Source organism: Rhodamnia argentea, chromosome 4 (assembly GCF_020921035.1).
Source record: "Rhodamnia argentea isolate NSW1041297 chromosome 4, ASM2092103v1, whole genome shotgun sequence".
NCBI classification, from domain to species: domain Eukaryota; kingdom Viridiplantae; phylum Streptophyta; class Magnoliopsida; order Myrtales; family Myrtaceae; genus Rhodamnia; species Rhodamnia argentea.
Window position 1 is genome coordinate 29,133,837 of NC_063153.1, and position 27,771 is coordinate 29,161,607.

Genomic DNA, 27,771 nt, shown 5'->3' on the forward strand with positions numbered 1-27,771 from the left:
TTGTGATAGTTAACATATTCATGTTTGGACCCATTTTCATTTAAAAATTTAAAAGAATGAGTTATGAATTAACTATCATAATATTACTTCTTATGCATCATGCTCAAACTCCAACAAGAATCTCCTCAACAATTTGTTCTCGATTCCAATTTATCACGAATCCATGACGATATTGACATACATGAAATGTTTTTCACCTTTGTGGTATTATATATTTTTTTTCTTCGTTACTATTTCATCGTTATAAATTTTTATATATTGTCGGTCGCCCCATGTCGAAAAAAAGGGTTAAATCTAATCCCGGGAGCCCAGACACCTCAAATTAGCTTTGACCATTTCGCCGTATTTACAATTTGTTATTCTTGCACGATTCAAATTGACTCCAACGGTCTAAATTAATCACAATAAAACCTTAATTACTTTCAACATACTAACCCCATACATGAAAGTTAATTATCAGTAAGGAAAGCAATCAATTATCGGAGCAATTAACGTGATCGACCGTCGCCCCCAGTCGATTAAAAAAAAAAAAAATTCCAAAACAAACGAATCTCCCCTCCCGCAAATCTCCGCCGTCCATTAATCGACAAGGCCGTCTAACTACTCGGATTTGAAAAATTCAGCAAATAATTAAATGCCGTGGGGGCCCACCGTCCGCCCCGCAGGAGCGCCACGTGTACACCCCAACCACCGGATAAGCACGATCGGCCGTTTCGGCAAATTGACCGGGTCCCGTTTCCCGTTTTCGGCTTTTACTACAAACCAACCAAACCACCCCACGACCCACTTTCCAACCCCTAAAATATTACAAGCTATTTATTTATTTATTTATTTTTGTAAATTCAGACTTTTAAATTTCGAAATTAAAAAGAATTTGAAATATAACACGTTTCGAGGTCAGAAAGTCATACCCGAGAACCTAAACTGACAGATGAAGAGAGACCACGTATTTATATAAAGAGAACGCAAGCTTTCGATCCTCGTTTGCTTCGAAAAATGAGTGATTCTGGAAAAAGAAAAATTTCTAAAAATAATCATTTGTAATAATTAATTGAAGATGGTACATATTTAAATATTATTATAGATTACATATTATTTATTTATTTTTGTAAGCAGTATATGAAAATATTCTTTAAACTATTTTTTTTGTATGAAATAAATGAAGCTATAATTAAATAAGTAAATTTACAAAATGACTTGGACCAAAAAAAAAAAAAGTTACAAAATGACAAAAAATTTATTATTCCAGAACTCAGATTTTTTTTTTGTACTTTTTTTTTTCTAAGTAGATGGGAATTTGTTTTTCTCTCTCTCTCCGGTTGCGTCATGTCTCAACAAACCAACCCAACCCAACCCAAGCCCCTCGGAAATGAACTCGCCATTGATTTCTTCTTCTTCGGCTGCTTTCTCTCGTTCTTAGTCTCTCTAGAGACGATGGAGTTCTCGTCCTTCGCTCCTGAATCGCAGATCCAGCGTCGTTTTCACCTTTAACGCCCCTTCGCGAAGATCTCCTGTTGGATTTCGCTTTCTCTCGCGCTTCTTCTGGTACTCTCTCTCTCTCTCTAGAACTTTCTCTCTCCTTTTCCCCTTCGTGTTTGGTTCTGCTGAATATGAGTCGATTGATGCGATCCGTGTGTTGGATATGGCTTGAGGGTTCTGCGTCGAGCGGCTTTTTTTTTTTTTTTTTTTTTTTGAGCGAGAAATGATGTTGGTTCGCAGGTCGAAGCTGGAAAATCCGGAGATTGAGGCGATCTCATGAATGTTAGGGCCATAGGGCTTGATTGCAATCTGCAAATAAGGAGTTTCTTGGCCGAGTATAGGTTTCTGCTGCTTTTGTTGACCTTCTGCCTATTGATTAAAGAGAGCATAGAGCTGGAATTGGGGGATTCGAGCGACGGGATGGGTTACCTCAACTCGATTTTATCATCTTCGGGCCAGATTCATGCCGACGATGCCCCGGTTAGTGGCGGGGGACTCAGGTTCATTCCTTATCCTGCAAACGAATGATCGTCATCAGCTAGATCTCGAGTGCTTAATCTGTGTATTTTAGCGTCCAGTTTTTGGGTTTGATATTACGCATCTCGATCATTGTTTTCTCTTACTCATTGAGTTAGGCGCGTGCCTGAATCTAGATATATTTTATGCCGTTATGGTGAATGATATTTATGCCTACTTGTCCTGGTCTTTTTACGTAGGAATCCCTACTTGTCCTGAATAGGGTACATTCTGTAGTTTCCCTCTGTTGTATCAAACTTGAGACTCCCGTATCTCTGTCTTTTGTGTCAATCTCTTCACTATGCAATATGAACTTGACAACGTGTATTGGAGGGTCATGATCTCGGCAAAACACCTTGTGAAACTTTTATTGAAAATGTCAGCGATCTTTGATAACTGAAACCTTTTAAGTACTTGCGGTTGACTTGGATCTTAAGATCTTCATGGTAGATAGTTCGATTGTTTTGGTCTTCTCGTTTCATTAACAATATCCTACCATTAATTTGCCAACTTGCAGAGAGTGAATGGGCATGTCATTTCCTCTCAAATGGTTGATTTTGGAAGATGTAAGCTAGTGTTGAAAGACTCTTTACCTCTTTCAAACGTGTCTGTTTGTTTTGTTCGTTTATGGAACGCATATAGCTCTCCTTAATCTTTAGGATGCATTGGCGTCTATTGTCTTGTTGTTGGGTTTTGACTTACTATACGAGGAAGATTGCGAGAGTTTCCACCGACCAAAAAATTACGAAATTGGCATACACTTCTCGAAGTCCCTTCATTTAGGCCTCCTTGCCCTGTCTCCCACATTGATATGCTAACTGTGCAATGGTCAGCAATAGGAAATTGATGAGATTAGTGGGATAAATAGTCCCTAGTGCACTTTATAGAAGCATATCCTCCTTTAACCCTGAGAAGTTCCTGAATATCTATACAATCATCAAGCTTCTATCTGGTCCACGACCTTCCTGGGCCTATCAAAAGCTTCCCTACCGCACACTGCAGGGTCTCAGATTCTTCTCATGATCAAACTTAAAGAGTTGACCCTAATTTCTTACAAGTGAGCTACCGCTTTTAATTTCTAGATTTATCATGTGATTGGAGATTTGTTTTGTCAGAATTGGACAGTTAGGCCTGACAACAAGTTTGACAATAGGTTGTCATATGCGATTTAGTGATTATTGTTTTGACAACATGATGTTATGTTGCTGACTTCTACAAATTGCATCTGCTGCGTAATTGAAGGTCTTTCAAGTGAACAAGAGACATTTATTTTGATCCATTTAGTTCCATCAGACAGCTAAATACACTCTGAATGAGCATGAACTGTCCATTATATGGTTACTGATTTAAAATGCCCCCTCAATACATTTTCAAGGAAAGTATCAATTATGTTTGTTAGCCAGTTTCTTCTGACGTAAGGTTTCTGTCCCTGGAACAGTCAGAATGGGCAATTCAGCTATGGATATGCAAGCTCTCCCGGGAAGAGGGCTTCAATGGAAGATTTCTATGAGACCAGAATAGATGGTGTAGATGGGGAGATAGTTGGTCTTTTTGGAGTTTTCGATGGTAGCTCTCTCTCTCTCTCTCTCTCTCTCTCTCTCTGCGTGTGCCTGTGTGTGTGTGTGTGGGTGGGTGTGGGCATGCGTGCGCGCGCATTTGCGTGTGCGTATGTGTGTTGGGGTGTGAGATTGTGTGGATGTTTGTTTTTTTTTTTTTGGTAAGGTATGTGTGGATGTTTGTTTGTGGTTCTTGTTTTTGAAATTCTAAAGATAAGGCATCCTTATAAATTCATACTATGAGAGCTCTAGACTTGATATTTGTCAACCATTTAGGGAGGCACTCTTTTGCAGACGGGACAAGGGTTGATTAGGGTCATTAATTTCAGTGATCCAGTATAGCTGCGGTCTTCTCTTTTTCAAACTGGATTATCAGCATTTTAATTTGTTTGTTGCTAGTTTTTTTCCTATTGTCTGTGATCATTTTCCTTTGTAAATTCCATGTGAACTTTTCACCATATGCCTGTTTCCTATTAGAGTTTTGATTTGCATGATGTCCCCGGAGGGTTTCATGGGCTGACAGTTGGATGCGGCATGATACTTGAGAAAACCTAAAGCAATTTAGGTTGCCATCTGCTTCAATTATGTGGCAATACCTGGAGTTGAAGCCCTTTGTGCATGATATTGTGTGATTTCTGCTGAACCGAAGTATCTGATTTGGCTTGGGATGAGATGTCACCTTAACTCTGGTTGATGTGATAATTCAGTGGGTTTCCACAATGACATCCCCAAATATGGAGGCACAATTGGCTTCCATTATTTTAATTTGGAAGACAAATAGCAGGTGCTCTGACTTTTACAGGATGTCAAATTATGGATGTAGCTTGCTAAGGAGGTGGAAGAGGTGGGATGACAGTAATGAGGAGAATATTCTGGATGGTGAATAGGGAAGTTGTGAAACTTCCATGTATGGGAAGGGCTAGGAATGAAGTCACTTTTCCTTTTCAATTAAGTACTTTTAAGCCAGTGGCTTGGTGTTATAACAAGGATGCTGATCATTTGTGGAGGAGAGGCGAAGCTTGATCCAATACAGGTGGGATGGATCTCTAAAGAATTTGATGGTGCTTATGGAATAGGTGTGTTAAATAATTCAACAAGGCTGGCAGGAAATGTGGAACCATGTGGAAATCAAGGTGCAAAATGGCCTCAAATCAGAATATCTGTGTGATAAATAGCATGTGAACACCATTTTGATGACTCTTTACCAGATGTAATGCAGCTGGAGGGAAAACAGCAATATCCGCTCTTTTGGTACCTTTATGAATGGAAGAATGGTTTTACATGTATATCAATCGTAATGACTCGGAGGTGGAATCCCTCACAAACTTTTTTGATACGCTATGCAGGCAGAGTGTGAATTACGTACTGAAGGAGATATTGATGTCGGCTAGTAGTAAGGGAAGTCCTTTCTTTGAAAAGCTATCATGGCTGCTTGCAGGATGAGGCTAGTCGTGTGTGAAGATGGAATTACCCAGGGGAGAAGCATTGGGTAGACGAGAGTTTCTCTCTGGTGTTCATGGTTTTTGACCATCTTGAAAAGAGAAGGATAATGATGGTTAGCTTGGGCTTTCTTTGTAAATAGAGGAACAAACAGTTTGCAATCCATAGCCATATTGTAGCTTATCTTGTAATGCTTCCCCACCCCCTTTTCATCGCTGCCTGGATGACTGTTGAGGGCAGAGCTGTAGGCGTGGAACTAGAGCTTGCAGAGGAGAAATAGTCATCTACATGATTTATCCCTCCAACTTTTGGCTTGTTCAGGAAGAAAAACGTGAAACATATGATTTTCTCATGGATGCATGGTTCGGGATGGCTATAGCCACACTGGACTCTAGATATCTCAGCTAGTACATGTGCTTCAGTATTTTAAGAGCATTATGAGAAATGGGGTAGCATCCACCTTGGTGTGCTTCCATGAAATTTTGAGTTCTTATATGTTTGTGCTTTCAAATTTAGCAACTTTTGGATTGGGTTATGCTGGGCAATGATGAAATAGGATTTATAGAGCCAGCCCACTTAGTGGGGTATGTGTGTGCGGGTATGTTTGTGTATGTATGTACGGATGTATGTATGTATGTTTCTTCCATGAGAAACTGAATTAGGGTTGACCCTTTTTTTTCTTCAATGGCTATTTCAGGTCATGGGGGTGCACGAGCTGCTGAATATGTTAAGCAAAACCTCTTCAGTAATTTAATCAGCCATCCAAAATTCATCTCTGATACCAAATCTGCTATAGGTTTGTTGCTTCACTATCAACAAATGGGCTCTTGACATTTCTATTTATCATTAGGTAAAAACAAACTGTAAATAAGAAGTGGCCATGGTGGTTGTTGCACTTTTTCAGGATCAAGTTTTAATATTATAATTCCACATTATGTACTCACATTGATTATTGGAATTCATTTCCTCATACTTCTCTATCAACCTATTGCAGCTGATGCATACAGCCATACAGACTCTGAGTTCTTGAAATCGGAAAATAATCAGAATAGAGATGCTGGGTCAACTGCTTCCACTGCCATCCTTGTTGGTGATCGGTTGCTTGTTGCCAATGTTGGAGATTCTAGAGCCGTGATATGCAGGGGTGGTAACGGTAAATATAATAAGTACACATGTTCATTTTTGTTCCACTGGAAATTGAAACTTTGTTTAAATGTTTCCCATGTGTCAACTTCAAGGCAAAATATGCTCCGATGTGTTAAGTCTTTGGTGGTGTTCTGTGTCTGTTATAATTACCCTTTCTTTGCTATAGCCAAGAGGCCATATATGTATTTCTCAGATCCCAGCTTTGCCTGGATCCTTGCATGCAGTCTTTTGGAAATTTAAGACTTGCCATGCTATTGCTGGCTGTTTAAAATATGGTCCATAAATAATTTGTAAGGGAAAGTTATAAAAATGTCCTCGAGTTTTTCCTGACTAGTGTGTTGAACACTCAAATTTTAAAGTACTTGAGAGGTTTTAAAAGCCCACATTTGACACCATGGAGTCTTAACACCTATAGGAAAAGGTTTGAAAATTTACACAGATAGTACAAGAGATGCAACTTGTATGGTCTTGAAACTAGAGAATATAAAGTATGGGTCTTGAAACTAGAGGGTGCCAAGTGTAGCTAAAGGACAAGTTGGGTATGGTCTTAATAATACCCTGTCTATAATGAATGAGTCGTTTTATTCCTTAGTTTGGGGCGATGATTGTGACACGTGAAATTCTTAAACATTATCTCAGTAGGGTGGAATACTTGGCTATTACAAGTGATGGGCAGCAGTGTTAATCTTTGAGAATAATCAAACTTTTTGCTTACTCTTTGATTCAGTTTGCCAATTCCTCCATTTTATATATCAGTGTTTGGACTGTGTTGTGAAAATTATTGTTCCTTATATTGTGGAATTTGTACAATACAATTTGCTTTGGATACTCCGCTAAGTGTGTACAGGGATAAGCTCATAAGATCGTTATTCCCTACAGATATATAGATTTCTCTATGCAGAGACAATGAATAATCTTTCCTGGTGGCCTACACATGCTAATAATCTCAGTTTTAGATTTTTTTATGTGGAGACATGGAATAACCTTTCCTGGTAGCCTACACATGCTAATAGTCTCAGTTTTGTACTGACTGCTTTTTTATAAAGAGGAGTAAAGGTTATAAAAGTAATCTAGAGCGCATTTCTTTGACATGCATTGATTCAATTATTGGGATCCCTGCTTTCTTTTACCAGAGTGTTGGATTCCCTGCTGACTTTTAGGTACTTTGGCAATTTTGATTGTCTAATCATAGGATTTGCGATCTGAATTTCTCGTCCAACAATGGGCTTGTCTGTCAAAAACTTCCTGAAAGAGACTTCTTTTCTTAGGAAGCAGTTGGAGGGGGCTGACTTCTGGGAAAGTAACATGACATTAAATAATGCGCAGATCATTTGATTTCAGTTGTCTCCTATAAATTATTTTGTTAGGTCGAGATCAAGTTCTTTGTAAATATACTTTGACTAATCTGATGTTGAGATCAGTGTAGACTATCCCTTGGAATTTTTTTTTAAGGATATTAGGTGAATCTACTTTTGTAGGTCATTTTCTATAAAAACTACCCATTGTTCAAATTTCAATTTGTTTCACTTTTTTTTGGCTTGGTGGTTATTGTTTGATCAAATTAATCCTGATATGATGACTTTAGAGAATTGATGGGATCAGACCTATGGGTAGTGTATGTAGATGAAGCCGATCAATTAGTTGCAACCTGCATATCATTCTTCTTTTGATTAGTTGATTTATCTATGAAAGTTGGAGCAGCGAGTAGGTTTAGCGCATGATTTTTTTCACCAACAACTACATATCTTCTTTTGCCAGCTATTGCTGTTTCTCGAGACCATAAGCCGGATCAGACGGATGAGCGTCAACGCATTGAAGATGCTGGAGGATTCGTTATGTGGGCTGGTAGATTTTTCATTTATATCATTCCTCAATATTAATTTCAAATACTGATGAGTACACATTTTAATCTTTTTGGTTGCTCTGTGCTTGGATGATTGCTGAACTTTCTACAAATAGGTACTTGGAGAGTTGGAGGAGTTCTTGCCGTGTCACGTGCTTTTGGGGATAGGCTTTTAAAGCAGTATGTGGTGGCTGATCCTGAAATTCAGGTATATATAGCTCTTCTATGTGCATGTGCATTTGTTCTTACATCACTTGTGTACTTGTGGAGCACGTATCAGAATTTAAACTAAGAACTTTTACCGAGGACTCTGGAAGTGTCACAGAATTACTTCATGATTACATTAAAATATTGATGACTTTTAGTTTTGGTGAGAGCATTACAATCAATTAGTGATAAATTTTTCATTTTAAGACGGCTTGTGACAAATTTCCGTTTACACTGGCAGTGTTTTAATCTACGTTACACGGACACGCTCTCAGAGATAATTTTCACGTGTCGGACACCGACTCGTGTCCGACACCGACTCGTGTCCGACACGCAGGGACACGATTCAATAGCAATCCAAAATTAATTCTCGCAAATCTTGTACTTCAAACTCATAATCTGCCCCAGTCCTCATGGGCCTTTGGCCATCGACCCAAGCTTTCACGCAGGGTACACGTTAGGCCTTTTTGATGGCCCATCAAATCCAAATGTGTCATTCACGTGACTGAGCCTCCTTTTTATAACAAGCTGTCTCTTTCTTTCTCTGTTGCATGGCCGATGTGGGACAAGGAAGTGCACAGGCAGACGTAATTCCTTCATAGAGCATTATTATTTAATTCTCTTAGTAGTAGGTCATCCTTCCCTCACAGGAAGAATTCCTGGTCATGAAACTAAAAAAAGTTTAAGAGAATTATTATGTAAATTCATTCAAGGGCTTTTTTTTATTATTTATTTATTTGTGACTTCAAGAAAATAACAATTTATCATGTCTACATAAAAATATATATTTAATGTGAAACGTGTCCCAGCGTGTCGGAATTCTCTATATTTTGAGAATTCACGTGTCGGCGTGTCGTGTCGTGTCGTGTCGCGTATCGTGTCCCGTGTCCGTGTAACATAGGTTTTAATGAAGATCTTGAACAAAATATTGCATTTGGTGTCTTATTGTGATATGTTTATACTTTGATTCGCACTATTGAATAATTGGAACTTGATTTGCTTTTATAGTGGCAGCACTTGTCCTGAACTTTAGCCTCTTACAATCCTTTTAAAAATTGCAGGAGGAGAAGATTGACAGCTCGCTCGAGTTTCTCATTCTTGCTAGCGATGGGTTGTGGGATGTTGTGACAAATGAGGTTGGCATTTCATTTAATTTTAGGCTGCTTTCTTTGTGATGGCGGATAGAGTTTTTCTACATGTTAGTCTCTTGAATTATCTTAGCACAGTATCAAATAGCTAGAATACATTTGCTTCATGCTGTGATGGATTGACCCAAGAATTAGTCGGTATCAGTTGTCATTGGTCGCTCTCATATTTCTTTTATAAGTGTACGTAGATCCATGGCGAGCACATTATAGTTTTGGATGTTTCTTTGTGATGAGCTAATGAGGTTTGCGACTGTACTTTTTACTTCTGTACTTGACTTTGTGCAGGAGGCTGTTGCAATGATTAAGCCAATCCAAGATGCTGAGGCAGCAGCAAAAAGGCTCATGCAGGAAGCGTACCAGAGAGGGAGTGCAGATAACATTACTTGTGTTGTCGTCCGTTTCTTGGCCAACCAGGGTGGTAATCAGGGGGGTTCTTCTCAAAGCAGCTCTATGTAATCACATCCATGCCGTCGTCTGCTCTGCAAAATTTCTACGTCTTTGGTAAAATCTGATGCTGAATAAATGCAATGGTCAATTAACTTGACATAGGATTTCTTCGGTAGCATAATACTAAAGTAAAGACAGACCTAAAATGAGGCCTTACCAGACTGCTAATGTGCATATCAGCAGCTTCTAGAATAGAGCCATGTGTGCATTTAGTACGTGTACTCGAGTCTTTAATCTAGATAGAAATATTCATGAGTTGGAGCTGTTATGTCTGTAACTTGTAAATGTGTTCCTGAGTTCAGTCTCTCAATATGTTATTTGTTATTTTTCCATGTATTTTAGTTGTCCAAATCGCATTGTGTCTATACCAATTTTTGGAGTTATCAAGTTTTGTTGGTCAATCAGCTGCAGCGGTAACTTGTGGTGACTGACATGATGACCTGACAAATGGTCTAAATTGATTTCACTAATTTGCCTTTCTTCTCCTTTTCCTGCTTCATCTCGATCCTCTTTACTAAAAGACCTCGGAACGAAGAAAGGAACAAACAACACTCATCTCCTCTCTCTCTCTCTCTCTCTCTCTCTACGTTGGTGTGTGTGCTGCTTTCATCAGCAAAGCCATGACGCAGCCGACGAGGTCAGAGAACCTTCTATTCTGTGTACTGGCTGGGAACGCGGTTTTGTGTTGAGGCTGCGTTAAGGGCTTTGTGGGGTTTGGGAATAGAGATGTTGAGATTGCAGGTGTTTGTGGTTGATCCGTGAGAATCAGACATTGGAGGAGGTCATTCTTCGAAAGCTCAATCGTATTTAAATTGCAAAAAAGAAAAAGAAAAACGTATTTAAATTGCAAAATACTAGAGGAAGGAGACGGAAGAGAACCCCTACCTGATGGAGATATGTGGAGTTCACTGTCACAGAGAAATGCCAGCAAGTTGGCTTGTGCGGTGCGCGAGTTGCTTATGAGTTTTGCCTCAATTCCTCAATTTGGAGGTTATGATTAATGTTCGAAAAAACATATTTGGTTTTGCCCTAATTCGTTAATTTGGAACAAAGATACGGGCTAAAGGACGTGGTTCAACCCTTCTTTCGCTTACTTTGCAAGCCACGCCGGACCATTTGTTATGATATGATGTCAAGTCGATTGTTTGGGGCACCAAAATTGACTGCTTTTTTACCAAAATCGTGAAGTAATCGTTCGCAAAATTTTGATACTGTCGTGCAAAATTTAGGCCCCTTGTAGTGAACTTTTCTCCTTCAAAATGTGCCGGGGATACGAGATGGATTCCTCACTTAAGTTCACTTCTTAACTTAGTAAGCATGCTTGATTTGTCTTGTTCTACTCTCATTAGCTATGGCATCTCTACTAACTGAAAGAGTTAAGATAATCGAGCTTATAATATAATTATATCATTTGAGTTTACATTCATTTTACATTATATTGGAGAACTCTAGCTCAAAAGAGTGTTAGAAAATAATAAAATTGATTTTTGAAGTAGAAGAGTCCAATTTGACTTTGTACTCGTTAAAGATAATCCTTATCCATAAGCTAGAAGAAAAAAAGTCCAATTCGGTTTTGGACTTGTTATGGATAATGCTTATCCATATTAACAGATAAGGATAAGGTTTTTGGTCAAAGTAGAATACAACTTTGATTTGGACTCCTTTTGGATAAGATTTCGGCTGCCACTTTCACACTATAAGGTGGTGAAATTTGCCTATAAATATGGGGGCATGATAGTTAGTTTTTCTTTAGAGAGAGTGAGATATAGAAGCCCTAGCATATGAGAGAGATAGATTTGTGAGTTTGTACTAAAAGCTTATAGTCAAGGTTGTGATTTCTTTATGTAAACCCTTTGCAAAGGCATTTTGAATACTACTCTCATTTGCTTACTCGATTTCTCTCTCATATCAAATCCTCCAAATTTCCACAACCTTTTTGGTTCATATAATTGGTATTAAAGCTAGTTATGGCATCAACCAGTCCTGTTCAATTGCAACTTCCAAAGTTGAATGGGAGGAGTTTCAACAACCGGTCCATCCAAATGAAGGTTCTATTCAAATCGCAGAATTTTGTGGAACCTGGTAGATAGTGGCTACACGGAAGTAGCCGACACCAAAGAATTCAACACTTTGAAAATGGAGGAGAAGGCTTCGTTGGTACTTGATCGAGTCCCGAAAAAAAGATCAAAAAGGGTTATATGCGATCTTTCAAGCTATGGAGGAGACAATATTTGAAAAAATATTGTGCGTAGAAACCACCAAAGCAGCATTGGATATTTTGCAAAAATCCTATAGGGGTGATGAATGTGTGAAGTGAGTTCGACTCCAAATACTTCGAGGTGATTTTGAATCTTTACGCATGAATGACTCTGAATCTATCTCATGGTACTTTGATCGTGTGCAAACCATCGTTAAGCAATTGAGGGTTAATGGTGAAGAACTCCAAGATGAAAGTGTCACGTAAAAAATCTTGAGGTCTTTGACCGAAAGATTTGACTATGTTGTTGCGGTAGTCAAAGAAGGTTAGGATATATCAACCATGATGTTGGAATGGTGGATGGGTTCATTATGCTCGCATGAGCAAAGAATGAATCAGAAGTCGGTCGGTGCGTATCCCGAGCAAGCTTTGCAAAGCCAGGTCACTCATTAGGAGGGCATCATGGTGTGTGAGGCCGTGGAGGTGGACTAGGTAGAGGTGGAAATTCCAATTCCACTAGAAGATATAAAACACTTGACAAATCAAAGGTCAAGTGTTTTAAGTGTAACAAATTCAGACATTACAAATCCGAATATCAAGCGTACATGGGGCACGAGCAACAAGAACATGTACATGCCGTTGATGTTGATGAAAGCGTCGTGTTAGTATGCAAAATTGATGACTCAAGTACTGGTGATGCCAATATATGGTACCTCGACACCGAGTGTAGCAATCACATGTGTGCTCGAAAGGAGCTATTCTCATACCTAGACGAGTCAATTCGTGGTCAATTCAACTTCGGGAATAAATCAAAGGGTCTCGTGATGGGAAAATGTAACATTAATATCAAATTAAAAGATGGTACTAGTGTTACTATTATAGATATTTACTTTGTGCCAGGACTTTTTTGAAATTTGCTTAGTATTGGGTAACTTTTAAAAAAAGGCCACAAAGTTAACGTTGAAAATGGAGTTTGCACCATTAGAGGTGTAAACAAAAAGTTGATCACGGCAGTGCATATGACAAAGAACCGGATGTTCCCTCTATCTCTCCGGACGAAGTCTTTGTTGAGTTTTCAAGCCATGGCGAAAGATAGCAAGTGGTTATGGCATGTTCGCTCCGGCCATCTAAATTTTCGTGAACTAAAACTATTGGTCCAGAAAAAGATGGTGACCGGGATGCCTTTGATTGACGATCCAGACAGTCCATGTGAAAGATGTCTTTGTAAAAAAAAACAACATCGAGAATCCTTTCCAGTTGGAAAAGCTAGAAGAGCCAAGCAGCCTCTGGACCCGGTACATACAAATATTTGTGGCCCAGTTGAGGTAGAATCAATAGAACAAAAAAGGTACACATTAATTTTTGTCAACAATTTTACCAGAAAAATATGGGTATATTTCTTGAGAGAAAAAGCTGAAACTTTTGGCAAATTCAAAGAATTTAAAGTCTATGTTGAGAAACATAGTGTATTTAATCTAAAGACGTTGAGATCGGATAGAGGTGGAGAGTTTACTTCCAATGAATTTGACAAATATTGTAAAATTCATGGAGTAAAGCATTAATTAATTGCTAGCTATACTCCTCAGCAAAATGGTATAGCAGAAAGAAAGAATAGAACAATTTTTGAAATGGCAAGAAGCATGCTCAAGGCTAAAGGTTTTCCAAAGAAGTTTTGGGCAGAAGCATTTGCTTGTGCTGTATTTGTCCTAAACGGGTGTCGAATAAGGAGTGTTATTGGAAGAACCCTAGAAGAGGCTTGGACCGGCAACAAGCCGGATGTTTTGTTCCTACGAGTATTTGGGTGTGTTGCATATCCCCATATACCATACGAAAGGAGAAAAAAGTTGGATAACAAAAGCCGGAAGTGCATCTTCATTGGTTACAAGTGACTAAGGGTTATATGCTGTATAATTCAGTCACGGAGAAGATAATTATCAGCATGGATGTTCAGTTTTTTGAGCATGAAACCTGGGATTGGAACCAAAAGGGTGATCCTAAAAACATCACCATTGAAGATGAACCAACAGGGGAAGAGTCAAAAAATCTCCAAGCGAGGATCTATCATTTTCACCTGGCGGTTCATCTTCTTCACCAACAACGGTTTCAGAACCGTCACTTCGGCGTTTGCAACGACCGCGGCAGACGCAAGTAAAATTCATGGATTATGTGGTCACAAGAGATGATGATAGTGACGGTGACGAGATCATTGATAAAACAATGGCAAATTTTTGTTTATTTGCTGAATGTGACCTCATATCCTACGATGATGGAGCTGGAGATGAGAAGTGGATCCAAGCAATGAATGAAGAAATCCATTCCATTGAAAAGAATGATATATGGGTGCTGACTTCTTTACCACTTGGTAAGAAGCCCATTAGTGTCAAGTGGGTGTATAAGACGAAGTACAATCCCGATAGTTAGGTGGAATGTTACAAAGCCCGACTGGTCGTGAAAGGCTATAAGCAAAAGCCAGGTATTGATTATTTTGAAGTATTTGCACCAATAGCTCGAATGGATACCATTGGGATGATCTTAGCACTAACAGCTTAGAACCATTGGAAGATCTATCAAATGGATGTAAAATCAGCATTTCTCAATGGTTTCCTTGATGAGGAAGTCCATGTGGAGCAACCACAAGGTTATGAGAAGAAAGGGCGTGAAATCAAGTTTACAAGCTAAAGAAAGTATTATGTGGGCTAAGACGGGCACCCGAGCTTGGTACACGAGGATAGGCACATACCTATTGAAACATGGTTTTCAAAAGTGCCATATGAGCATACACTATATATCAAGTCAAATACTAACGGTGATCTCATTATTATATGCCTTTATGTAGATGACTTGATATTTACAAGAAACTATGAAAAAATGTTTGCGGAATTCGGGGAGGCCATGACAAGTCGGTTCGAGATGACAGACTTGGGATTGATGTCATTTTTTCTCGACCTTAAAGTGAAGCAGACAAACGATGGCATAATTGTTTCGCAACAAAAATATGCTAATGATATTTTAAAGCGATTCAATAAGAAATCACTAAAAGCAATTCGAACTCTCGTAGCAGAAAGGTTAGAGCTGAAGAAAGAAGGAACCGGTGAGCTAGTAAATCCCACTTATTTTAAAAGTATTGTTGCCGACTTAAGATATTTGACCTCTATGAGGCCGGATATTAAGTATGGTGCGGGAATTATTAGTCGATTCATGGAGAAACCATATCAATCACATTTGCAGGCAGCAAAAAGAATTCTTCAGTATATCGGTGGAACTCATGATCATGGAATTTTATATTCTTACACTGGCAATTTCAATTTAGTGGGATACACAAACGGTGATTGGGCAGGTGATCTTGAAACACGGAAAAGTACTTTCGGATATGCGTTCTTTCTAGGATAAGGAGTAATTTCTTGGTCCTCGAAAAAGCAACAAGTTATTGCACTCTCGACAGCTGAAGCAAAATACATAGTAGTAGCTTCGGCTGCATATCAAGGGATATGGCTTCGTAGGATGCTTAACGAACCGATGCATGAGCAGAAAGGTCTTACCAAATCGATGTGCAATAACAAGTCGGTAATTGCATTAACCAAGAATCTTGTTTTCTATAGCAAGAGCAAACATATCGACATCAAGTATCACTATATCCGTAAGCTGGTCAAAGATGGTGAGATTGAACTTGATTTACGTAGGTCCGAAGATCAGATTGCATATATCCCGACAAAACCATTGAATGCGAATTCATTCGAGAAATTGAAGATGATACTTGATGTTATGTACTTCCAAAATCAATTTTAAGGGAGGTTGTTAGAAAATAATAAAATTGATTTTTGAAGTAGAAGAGTCCAATTTGACTTTGGACTCGTTATAAATAATCCTTATCCATAAGCTAGAAGAAGAAAAGTCTAATTTGATTTTCGACTTGTTATGGATAATGCTTATCCACATTAATAGATAAGGATAAGATTTTTGGTCAAAGTAGAATACAACTTTGATTTGGACTCCTTTTGGATAAGATTTCGGCTGATGCTTTCACACTATAAGGCGGTGGAATTTGCCTAAAAATATGGGGAGAATGATAGTTAGTTTTTCTTTAGAGAGAGTGAGATATAGAAGCCCTAGCACATGAGAGAGATAGATTTATGAGTTTGTACTAAAAGCTTATAGTCAAGCTTGTGATTTCTTTGTATAAAGCCTTTGCAAAGGCATTTTGAATACTACTCTCATTTGCTTACTTGATTTCTCCCTCATATCAAATCCTTCAAATTTCCGCAATGCTTTTGATTCCTACAAAGAGAACATCTTAGAAAGAGTCACGAAATTTCGGCCATCCCGGGGCAAGCATTTAGCTTATTTGCAACGCATCCCTTCGCAAGCTTTGCCAGGAAAAAAGGCCAAGTCTAAAAGATATCGTTATTGAGTGAAGAATCTACGAAGCCTTGCAGATTCTCCCCCGCCTAATGTCCGCGAGCCACCCTCTTGATGGTCGCGAACTACAACTCCTCTTCATTTTTCCCATCTCCAGCAGTTTCTCTTCTAGACCATAACTCCTCACGTTAACTAAAAGCCCTAATTTTGCGCCTATTTTGGTGATTTGGGATAGAGAATGATCAAATTCAGTTTTGTCTTTGCCCAAATTCCCAACATCAGTTCATTTCCTTCAGAATTGGCTTCCCCACAGCAATGTCATTTAATAAGACATTTCTTCTCAAGTTTCACGTCGGATCCATGTTAAATGAGTCGTGTGCCATGCGTGTTTCCATGTCAACAATTCATGGGGACATTGGATAGAAGCTAACATAAGGTAAAGTTATCACGAGAATATCGGTTTGGAATTTTTCGTAACACTAAAATTAACTTTGGGGTAGATATGTTACAAGTGCAACAATTTGAGATTTCTCGTGGCACTATTCCTTAATTAAAGTATTAAAAATAGAAAAAAAATTAAGTACCACTACTAAAATTAAGCGATAAGAATTTTTAAAGTCAGATAAATGTAGCCACTTTAATACATCTGAATAAGATACTATAAGAAAAAGAATGAACACAAATCAAATAAAAAGGACAAAGGTTTTAATACAAAAAGGTCAGGTGACAAAAGTTGGTTACTGGTTATGCATATTCAAGGGTTAATTGATGTAAAAAATAATTGATTAGCAAAATATCCAAAAGATTATAAACGTAAATGACGACCTCAACTTAAAAAACAAAACAATTGATCGAAATCCAATGTGATTTCCCAATTTTCTCATTGATGAATGGATTTTTTTTTTTTGCATTAATTAACCCTATAAAAATATATATTGAGTATCTAATTTTTGTAATGCTTGACGTTTTTTATATTTAGGCCTTTCTCCATTTTTAGGTTATTGTGTTTCCTCTTCCTAAAACATTTTATTAGTTCTATTGATATTCATCAAATTTGAACAGTTGTTCTCGGTATTATTTTTTATATATTTTTCATATAAGAATACTTTAGTTTATTTATTTTCACTATTTTTTCTAATTGAAATCAAGGGTAAAAGAACCGTTTCCATAAAATAAAAATAAAAATGAGATGGATATGCACTTTCAACCCTAAAATTTAATGTGCATTGCACATGATAACGGAAAATATGACAAAGGATTACATCTGTAGTAAAATGAAAGATCAAGAGAGTAATGTGTTATGGTTGGAAGTTTAGGGGGTAAACTTGTACTATCCCTAAATTTTGGGGGAGAGTTGTGTAATTTCGCCCAAAACCAATGATGTATCCTCTTGTTGATACATTGATTTGGACAGTTTTGCCGTGGAGTTGCAGAGAGTGAAAACTACTGGAATGGTATGAATGACTCGGTATAGTTGTGCTGGGAAGTGTCAAAATCCTCCAGCAAGCCGTTTGTAAAATCTATTAAGTACTCGTTTACACGATATTGTATAAACTATCAAAGTGCACTAGTATGAAGGGAGAACATTTGCCCCCTTTCATCACATGCTAATAGTGTCGGTCGTCTAATTTATGTCATTGATAGTACTAGGCCTAATAATTCCACGCGATGCGATGTTAGGAGCATGCATACGGCCAATCCATTTTTACATTGCGAAGCTATGAAAATGGGTTATCCTGATTTCGTTAGGGAACTGCAGGCACCGGTTTTTATTGCAGAGGATGTAGTTTAGGTGGTGTGGCGGTGGCTTAGTGTTTCGACCCAGGTCAAATAGGAGACCAGGGAGTGGTTTGTGCCTTCGCTTTTACGACATGTGATATGAGTCTGCCACCAAGAAGGCGTCGTAGAGAGATCATGGCAGTTTCGTTGATGAGCACGGTCTAGAATATAGCGATGGTAGAAGAAGGGAAAAGGCTCTTGATTCCGCTTCATCCACCCCTGCTCTCCCGGGTGCTTCTCTCTAAGGCAGAATGCTCTGTGTGGTCGGGCAACTTGGTTAGTGATGTTGGCCGATGGTACCACGGGAGAACCGAGTTCAGTAGAGATCGACAAGTTTGCTTCAGAAACGTCTTGTGGTGAAGTATCTCTTGGGGCATGCAGACAGTTTTTTACTTTGCCTGCATGTCCCCTAGGGTTTCTTCTCCACAGTGGCAGCCTCTTTCGTCTTTCCCCTGCAACTTCGTCCCCGAGGGAGAGAGGGTCCTGCCTCCCTCCCACTCTCCCTCTCCTCCATATTTCTTTAGATCTCTCCATCCCTCTCTTCGTTAACCGATGGACATACTCTACGAGAATGAGCTATGAAGATGAAAGTGCGAGTGTCTTGGAAGAATCTGCTATCTCCGTATCTGCTTGCTCGATTTGGATCCGGGTATTTGCTCCTAATTGTCGAGCGCTCCGCCAGTTTTCTAAGCCTTTTTTTTTTCTATCAATCAAATTATTTGAAAGTGATTTTGATTAACGGGTATACTTTTGCAATTATTCTCTCTTGATTTAGAGTTAAAACTAGACTTATGTGCTCTTCTATCCCGATCTAGATATAGATTTGAGCTTTACAAGACTTTTTGTGTACTTTCTTAACCTATTTGTGTTGTTCTTGTCTCTATACGGTGATAGTCTTGAAGAGGCTAAATCTAGGTATATACCGCCTTTTGGCAAAGCCGTAACTACTTGAGAGTGATTTGTCGGTGTGTGCTTTTATGGTGATTCGAGGTTCGGTGATTGGTCACCGGTTGTGCTTGGATGCTATGATAGATTTGTCCTTGAGAAATGAGCGAGTTTTCGTAGGATGTATCAAGTTGATTCACTTTTCGGATTCACTTTCTTTGTGGAATTTTCATTTTTATTTTGAAATGATGTATCTCTCTTTGATATGAAATGAAAATCTTTCTTTCGAAAAAAAAAAAAAAATAGGTCTCGACTCTCAAGCCCAATCTCATAAATGCGGGCGCGTATATTTTTCTATTTTGCGTCTTTTCTCTATTATTTGAAGATTGTGGTAGATTGTATGGTGCTATTACACAGCACATTTCACAATATATATGATTTATAGTTGTGAAAATTGTTCATACAGAACTTCCAAAACTAGATAAGAGGATGATTTGGAAAATGGTATGAGGTTTGTATATGGTTTTTATTGTATGTAGCGCTTTTGAAAAGTCAATATACACCTTACCTTACCAATATATATATATATATATATATATATATTGAGAAGGATACTGCACATTCTTTTAATTTATATATTCAACATAAGATGAGTTTGACACAATCGAAGAACACTGAGCTAAAATTAGGGTACCACCAAGGTGATTGAACTATTGATAAACAAGTCGCCATTTTTTATAAGGTTATGAGTTCAATTCACATTATAAATGAACTTCTAAACAGCTCGCGTGATATTACCAACTTGTGGCATGGTGTTACCTAGTTGCGGTATGTACTCTTGTTGATAGACTTCTTGGCAATTAGCATTTTCGTGGGGCTACGATGTAAGGCTTGCCAACCTCGGGTTTTTAGAGCATGAGTAGAGTTAGCAGTAATGATTCAAGTTGGACATTCTATAATGGATGTGAGACCTTAGTTAAATTAAAGGAGTTGCAAGAACCGTTGGCCCCTTTGCATCATCATTATCATCATCATCATCATCATCATCTTCTTCTTCTTCTTCTTATTCTTCTTCTTCTTCGGTCAAAAGAAAATGATGCGAAATGGCCACCGGCTCTTTTAGTTTTAACTGATAAGAAAAAGCTCGATTTAGGATGTTTGAGGTAAATCCATGAGGAAAAGATTCCATTGAGTTGTATCAACCATTTTTTTTTTTTTTTGGGTTATATATAGGTATTTGGACGAAAGATTGTACTTTTATAACATGATTGTGGTAGTACTTTAAATTATATGCAATTTGGATGCATCCATCGGATTTCTAATTGATGAAGTTTATTCAAAATTGAGGAAAAATTGCCTAAGAGTCATAAAGTTATTATATGGCGGTCAATTCAGTTCTAAACTTTTTAATCTGATCAATTTAGTTATAATCTTTTTAAAGATTTTTGAGCAAATTATCAAAAAAGTCATAAACATATTACAATTATGCCAAATTAGTCATAAATCTCTCCTTTTTTTCAATTCAATTCAAAATCTTTTGCATCTATGCCAATTGAGTTCATCCAACTAATTTTGGCTAGAAATCTCTATCGTGGACGTCAACTGTCCTACGTGGTATGATTGACGCCGATATGAACTGATTTTAATTATATTTAATAATTTTTTTGAAATTCTTTATAATTAGGGCCGATGAGGGCGCAGCGTCCCAGCCCTTGCCTACCTAAGCTGGGGAAAAAAGAAAAATTATTTTAAAATTTAAAATACCACTAAAAATTATCCATATCAGTATCAGCCGTTCCATGTAGGACGGCGAGCGTTTACTTCAGCATTTTTAGGCCAAAATTGATAAGACATACTCAATTGACAAAACGTGTAAAACTTTGACCTAATTGGCAAAATTGTAAGATATGTATGACTATTTTTTTAAATAATTTTTCCCCTTTCAATATAGTCCTTTCACCTATTGTTAGTTAGAAATCCCTAACGTGGACATTGACAATCCTACATGGTGCTTTTCGATGCTGATATGGACGATTTTTGCACTGCGATGCCCTCTTCCAAATTAAACAAATCTAGAGAATTTGAAACAATTGCCAAAATAGTCGCGTTTGGGATTTTCGATCAAAATTGGCTGAAAACGACTATATTGAAAAATAATCATAGTGTTTTAAGACCAAATCGACCAAATCAAGAAAAATCTAAATCTAAATTAGCCACCGTACAATATAGGTTCTAGACTTTTCAAGCAAATAAACCCAAAATTGACTTGCTCCTAGTTTGAAAGTTTGCGTTCAGCACTGGCGAAGGGATGATGAAGAAACTGGTTGGTGGAGGAGCCAAAATTTCAATTCAGCACGCCAAATGTGATCTACTCCAAAAGATTACAAAAACAATAGGAAAAAAAAAAATTATGAACAGGCTATAAGAACACACAGTTATTCCCTCTGCACTTAAATCATGCATAATACTGTCTAAAAAGTTTCCTTTCTCAAAAAAAAAAAAAAAAAAAAAAAAGATAAACGATTCTAGACCAACCATTACCAAGTTCAGACAAGAAAGCAATAGGGCTGCACTGTTAGAACACTTTTGATGATTGAGTAAATCACTTAAACCAATGATCATTCAGATCATGATCTGCCTTGACATTATTAATCTCCTAATCACACTATACTTCATTCCCTAATCACATTCATCCTGTTTCCATTTGCATCATCAAAATTCCACAAAAATTCACCATAAGAAAACTTGCCTTTCAAGATCAACGGTCAGAGAACACCAAAGTCTCCTTCTATATACAAAAAACAGATCGACATCGCTAGAAGATAAGAGAAGTAGCAGCAGCCACCCAAAAAAAAAAAAAAAACAGACATTCTCAGAAGGAGGGCACGACCCCGAACCCGAACATGCGCTCCGCCTCCGCCTCGATGTCGGCGCGCTTTGCGAACCTCCCCTTGATCCGCGGCCGCGTCTCCGCGTACGCCTTCCGCGACGCGTACCGGATCGTCTTCTCGAACCTGCGGTTCTTCCTCTTCTCCCTGTACCTCAGGACCCTCGCCTCCCTGTCCACGGACGACAGCTGCAGCGCCCGGCTCGCGGGCTCGAACCCCGCCCCGGCCCCTCTCCCGCCGCCGGGGTTCGACATGTCGGTGACCGTGCTCCCCTCCGGCACGACTCCGACGTCGAGAGAGGACGACGATACCTGCCACGATGAAGAAGCGAAGTAAATCGAAACAGTAAAATTGCATTGATTCAGCCCTAAGCATAATCTAAATAACATGAAATGATTTGACGGGGCGCAGAAGAGATCCTTACACTCTGGCTCAAGCAGTGAGCGCCATAGCCGAACCCGAACCCCTTGGACCCACCAGTGAACTCCAGGTCGAACCCGCCCTCCCCCACGAACGGTCCGTGAACGACGCCGTCGCTCCGGACCGGGACGACGCCGTCCGCCGTGCCGGAGCTGTTCTGGTCCCCGCTGGGCTCGAACTTGGGGTCGACTGACCCGTAGTCGACGTCCAGGTACGGGTCCACGTCATCGTCGCCGAACACGAACTGGTGGACCGAGTTGACGTCGGGGGTCTCAGCGGCCTTGGAGGGGTTGGGCAGCAGCCAGGAGGCGGCCTCCTCCTCCTCCTCCCTGCTGACGTCGTCCTCCGACTTGAGGGCGAAGTCGCCGGCTGGCTTGGCGAAGGGAGGGGCGACGGCGGGGTGGTGGTGGTTTGGGGGGAGGGAGTCGTAGAAGGGGACCACGGGGACGCGGTCGTGCTTCTGGGCGACGGGGTTGGCGGAGTGGATGTCGCGGTCGCAGGAGAGGCAGAGGGAGGCGGCGTCCGCCTTGCAGGTCACGTGCGCCGGCGACTGCTCACAGACCTCGCAGACGACGACGCGAGCGTGGCGGGACGCGAGCTTGTTGGCCGCGTGCACCTTGGCGTCGCAGCTCGGGCAGAGGAAGGCCGAGTCGGCACGGCAGAACAGCGCGGCCGTCGCCGATTTGCACGAGTCGCACAGCTTCGACGCCATTACCTCGATTCTCGCTTCCCGTTCGCACCGAGTCTCAACTCAACTCAGCTCAGCTCGGCGTGCGATGCGAAGCTCTGCTCTGATCTCTCTCTCTCTCTCTCTCTCTCTCTCTCTCTCTCCCCTCGTGAATGGCGTGTTGCGCAATTATTTGGGTTGAAGAGAGTGGACAAACTGAGTTCTATCCAGTGGGCACGAGGAGATCCGGGTCTCGACTAATAGAATGGAGACACGTGGCACAGGCTTAGCCAGATGAACGGATTTTATTTTATTTTTGGTCAAAAAGGGGATTTTATTACACAGCGGGAAATTCTGGGGGTTCGACGGACGGGGAAACATTTGTCAATTTGTCGTCCTGAGGGACCCACGTGAGGAACGTGGGACCTCCTCATCTTATCATAGAGTTTAAACACATCGTTTCATTCGGGAACGCTGAGAACGGACTTTAATATAATGTAATGTAATTATTCATCGCTTCTAATTATCCCTAGATCTTGGCTTTTTCATGATCAACGATCCTAAATTCTTTCGATCTTATGTTTTTAGATTCTTTAAGCTTCTGATTTGAGATTTACAACGCAGGAGTGTTGAATAAATAGTTGTTTATTGCAAAATACTGTAGTGGGTTTTAGGTGCATGACTGGAAATCGATTATCTTAATAAAGCAAGTCTAGGAATATTATATCAATAACCATTAAGGGTTTGGAAAGTAATAGCAAGTTAATAGAGTGGATTTGGGACGATGATGGTTTCGTCCCCGTAATATGTAACTCCATGACCAACATAAACTCACTACGTCAAGCTCACTTGTTGCCCCAACATGTAGCGGTCGTCATGGCCTTGACTCCAATACACCCACTAGCCCCTAAGGAGGAACTGGCCTCGCCAACGTCGCCAAAGCTCCCATGGCTTCCTATTGACCGCTATCATGGTGGTGGGAATGGCGGTATAAAGTGCCTCGAGGGGGCAATGTGTGTGATGTGGGCGGTGATGTTGTGTTAATTCATCTACGGCTACTGCTGCTAGAGAGAGAGAGAGAGAGAGAGAGAGAGAGAGAGATAATTCCTTAGGGTGAGCGGGGAAACTAACTCATATGAATCGATAGTATTCCATTCTAATTCCTTCCCGATACCTCTCAAGGAAAATCTTGAATACTAAGCAGTGAGGGATAGGGTCACTTGTCCTTTCAGTCTCGAAGCAAGCTGTGTGTGATTGAATCCCATTATATGGTTAGGATGTCAACTTGGCAAACATCAATTGAAGCTGAAAGAAACTAAGATCAATTGACAAATTACATAATAATGTTAAGAGAGGAGGAGAGAAGATTAGGGTTTCCTAATTACGATACTTTTTTGGTTTGCGCGATTAGAAAATCATATGGAATAGCCAGCAACTTGTAGCTTGGGCTGCATCTGGTTGTGTCTTTTTCCGGCATAAATTTAAAAACTCGAGTTTTCCTAGATCTGGCAACCCCAATTTCTGGACAACATGGTAGTTGACTATTTCAAGCATGTTTTATGCCTTTTAAGTGTAAGTAAGCTGTCTCATCTATGTGTTTGTGTATTAAATGAGGCTCTTACCACATGATGGGAGCATGATCCTTAAGGTCGTTGAGCAAAAAATATTATGATTCGAACACAAAATTACATCATTCAAGCCGGACACTTCACCACTTTGCCAATTTCTCTTAAATTCAACCAATGAAGCTACTCGCCCGGTGGACCCGTAATTCACTAGGTTACTCTTAGGAAGCCGTGCTAGAGCATCTTGGTACGACTTTTTTTGTTCTCTCTTCATCGGGTTTGGGTAGGACAAATACAGCAATTTTGATCATTTCTTCGCACAAATGTTGTGTTCGTTCTATGTTGCCCATATCTTTCATGCCAGGCTCGTCTTTCGCTCCATGGACTACTGAGTACAATCCATCCGATCGAATCTCATTCTCGTGCCCAACTTGTCCCGCGAACGTCTCCTCGCCACCATGTTTTCTTTCTCCAGATTTTAGCATCCCTCTCTAGTCCCAAATGAGTAAGAGAGAGAAACAAAGCAATCATCTCTCAGATAGAGAGAGAATTTCAGTGAGGAGAGGATAGTAATCCCTCCCTTCACATAAGATGCCTAGTGGGCACTTGGTCGCGAGGGGAATGCGGTTCTAATTCTTTCCCTCCGGTCTCCAATTTAAGCGGAATCTTTACATGGCAAAGTCCACAATGACTTCCCATCTTTTGTCCAAGCAAAAGAAGATTTCAGGATAGAAAAGGACGGTCACCTCGTGGATGTCAGTGGGAGGGTTTTGAGGGCGGGGACCGCTGTTGGTGGGGGCGGAACTCCCACGGGAAGGACAGGGATGGTGGGGTTTGGGAAGTTTGTGTTAGCTGGCCCGGCCTGACGCATGCAAAGTGGAGACGGTGGAATACTGATGCGACGACCTGGGGTTGGGCATGTATGACGTGCGTGCTTGGAAAGGGCTCTTTTCGAAGATTTTGGAGCTCTGAAGATGTGTGGTTGGATCCGTACACGGACGGAGGAGATGGTAGACCAGAATTTTGATACGAGATATCTACAGCCTCTCTCTCTACTCGTGTTGTCGATAACGGATGATGCAACCGGGATTGTCACGTGGCTCACTTTGGAGTCATCTCGAAGGTTTTAGAGATTTGACATTCGAGAAATCGGTCAAATGATTAAGCCCTCGATTTGGAAACGAAGGGTTTTGCGCTCGAGTAAATCGTCGCATCTCCCTTTGAAGTGTGTCTTGTGTTTTGTCGAGGAACATACTCGAGTGTTCATGTTCGCAACCTTTTCTATCCTATTTAGATGCCATAATCACGGGGCATGGATGTATTGTTGTAATTCTTCTTATTACAAGTTGAAATACTTCAGAATTAATTAGTAGTGTTTCCCTTTGTCAAGTGTTGCATCTAACAGTAAAATAATATGTCAATTCAAATGAGAGTTGCATCTTTTGATAATACATGACTATCCATCGCAACATGTCTTTCGATTTGCTTTTGGAGGAATAGTTTTGAGAAGATGCCCCACATTCACATTCATATTTAGCTTTCTACTTGGTTTGTAAGTTTAATATTGACTTACTTTTCTTACTTAAAGTTAAGTGGCATTTAAAAAATTTCTTGCCTTTACAATACAAGTATGCTCCATATTTTCCAAATCAATAAGTCTATGAACATATATATAAAGTGTAATACTAATGCATCTACTTATCTGTCAATCATTTGAAAGCAAATACAACAAGCTTTCTTAGGCTCCATTTATTTCACGGAAAATAAATGATTTCGAAAATCTTTTTGTAAAAATGATCAATCCGCTAATACAGATGAATGAATTGAAAAATATTTTCATTATCCATAAAAATGTTTAGATATAAATTATTGTCGATAATGGAAATATTTTTCTTTGATCGATCATTTCAAACGATATGAATGACTATTTTAAGATTTTTTTTCAAACCATTTATTTTTGCAAAACAAACAGAGCCTTAGAGTGTCATAGAATTCTTGTATGGCAAATTCAAATAGAATGTGGGTGTAATGTTTAAGGAGTTACTTAATTCAATTGAATAGCATTATTAGGAGACCGTGAACACAAAATTCTTATAACTCCTCATTTAATTTGTATAAATATTTCCTACGTTAAAGCAATTATAGGAATTTTCATCATTTTGCTGTGTAAGTTTGATTTCTTAGAAAGTTAGAAAAAGTCACCTTGATTCCAATTTTCTTTCTTCTTTTGTCTTTTCATACTTTCCGTTTCAACTTTTTTTTTTCAACCATCTTCAATGTCCAATGAAGGCTGTTTGTAAGATAATTGTCATCGAGACATTCATTCTATCACTATATGCAACTTTTTTAGCATAATGTTCCACATATCGCACAACAACTATGGTTTGTTCAAGAGAATAATGAACAAAAGTTACTGATTATACACCTTAATTCATACAAATTGCTATTAACAACAAAACAACTAGACAAAAGACGACAAAGCATTTAGAAGTTTGGTGAAAAATAGTGAGGCTGCTCTGGATACCTATGCCAAGCCCAAAATGATATGATAATAATTATTTTCCATTCAAAATATGAAAGGCATTGTACGTCTCATCGATAGTTCATTGTCTTCCGCCCGAATTTTTTCTGAATTTTCTTGTACATTCGCAACTCACGTTGGCTTTTCTAGGTTAAACTTTTGGGCAGTGGCACATGATGTATTATCACTCTCTACAAAATTAGGTATTCTTTGAGCATCAAAAGATGGAAAACGATAGGAAACGAACTTTCTCGAGTTTCACTTGTTGAACTTGGGCAAGAAACCTGATGCAACACATCTAGAAATGAATGAAGCACTAGAAGCAGCCTGCTCTGTTGACCAGGACTTCACTTTGTGAGGTAAAAATGCCTACCCCATAAGCTGATGATGTGGTAATTGCCAATTACCAAATACTTTCCCCAAAAACAGGCATGGGTTAAGTTGGGTAAATCTTCGACCAAAAAACAAAAAAAAAGGTTGCGTCAATCATAAATTCAACATTTTGGCTTTGACTCTCCTTGAAAAATAGGCCAAAAACATCTTGACAAGTTGGTGAGTCGATTATCCCGTGGCAATGACACATGAAAAAGTCAATATGAAATGACATTATTGAACATTTTAACTTGCCAGATCTAGCAACGGGAACCCTCGCTGGTGCTCGTCCTTGCCGACCATGGTCTGTCCTCGACTTGGTGGCCACCGGCAAAAATA

The 27,771-nt window shown here is 39.4% G+C and overlaps 2 protein-coding genes and 1 long non-coding RNA gene across 4 annotated transcripts; 2 read left to right on the forward strand and 1 right to left on the reverse strand.

Moving 5' to 3' along the window:
* Positions 1 to 108: 108 nt before the first annotated feature.
* On the reverse strand, positions 109 to 23,127 carry LOC115728167 (zinc finger protein CONSTANS-LIKE 4). The gene is made up of 4 exons (XM_030658503.2): positions 22,312 to 23,127; positions 21,872 to 22,198; positions 14,005 to 14,010; positions 109 to 138 (listed from the first exon to the last, which is right to left on the reverse strand). The coding sequence occupies exons 1-2, from the start codon at positions 23,017 to 23,019 to the stop codon at positions 21,872 to 21,874; spliced, it is 1,035 nt and encodes a 344-aa protein (XP_030514363.1). The 5' UTR covers positions 23,020 to 23,127; the 3' UTR covers positions 109 to 138; positions 14,005 to 14,010.
* On the forward strand, positions 1,349 to 10,114 carry LOC115728166 (probable protein phosphatase 2C 59). 2 transcript variants are annotated; one of them, XM_030658499.2, is made up of 9 exons: positions 1,349 to 1,548; positions 1,720 to 1,979; positions 3,434 to 3,561; positions 5,689 to 5,787; positions 5,986 to 6,144; positions 7,896 to 7,982; positions 8,097 to 8,188; positions 9,249 to 9,323; positions 9,621 to 10,114. In XM_030658499.2, the coding sequence occupies exons 2-9, from the start codon at positions 1,756 to 1,758 to the stop codon at positions 9,789 to 9,791; spliced, it is 1,035 nt and encodes a 344-aa protein (XP_030514359.1). In that variant the 5' UTR covers positions 1,349 to 1,548; positions 1,720 to 1,755; the 3' UTR covers positions 9,792 to 10,114. The 2 variants fall into 2 exon arrangements, with proteins under 2 accessions (XP_030514359.1, XP_030514358.1); XM_030658498.2 differs by having other exon boundaries at positions 1,349 to 1,545.
* On the forward strand, positions 8,197 to 9,165 carry LOC125314588. The gene is made up of 2 exons (XR_007198063.1): positions 8,197 to 8,429; positions 9,089 to 9,165. It is a non-coding gene; the product is annotated as an uncharacterized LOC125314588 (long non-coding RNA).
* Positions 23,128 to 27,771: the final 4,644 nt, after the last annotated feature.

What these genes read in the sequence shown, in the direction of transcription:
- LOC115728166 (XM_030658499.2), top strand. Translation starts at nt 1,756, where the DNA reads ATGAATGTTAGGGCCATAGGGCTTGATTGCAATCTGCAAATAAGGAGT. An exon ending in GTTAGTGGCGGGGGACTCAG is followed by an intron (nt 1,980 to 3,433) that starts GTTCATTCCTTA and finishes TCCCTGGAACAG; the next exon opens with TCAGAATGGGCAATTCAGCT. An exon ending in TGGCTGATCCTGAAATTCAG is followed by an intron (nt 8,189 to 9,248) that starts GTATATATAGCT and finishes TAAAAATTGCAG; the next exon opens with GAGGAGAAGATTGACAGCTC.
- LOC115728167 (XM_030658503.2), bottom strand. Translation starts at nt 23,019, where the DNA reads ATGGCGTCGAAGCTGTGCGACTCGTGCAAATCGGCGACGGCCGCGCTG. An exon ending in CTCACTGCTTGAGCCAGAGT is followed by an intron (nt 22,199 to 22,311) that starts GTAAGGATCTCT and finishes TCATCGTGGCAG; the next exon opens with GTATCGTCGTCCTCTCTCGA.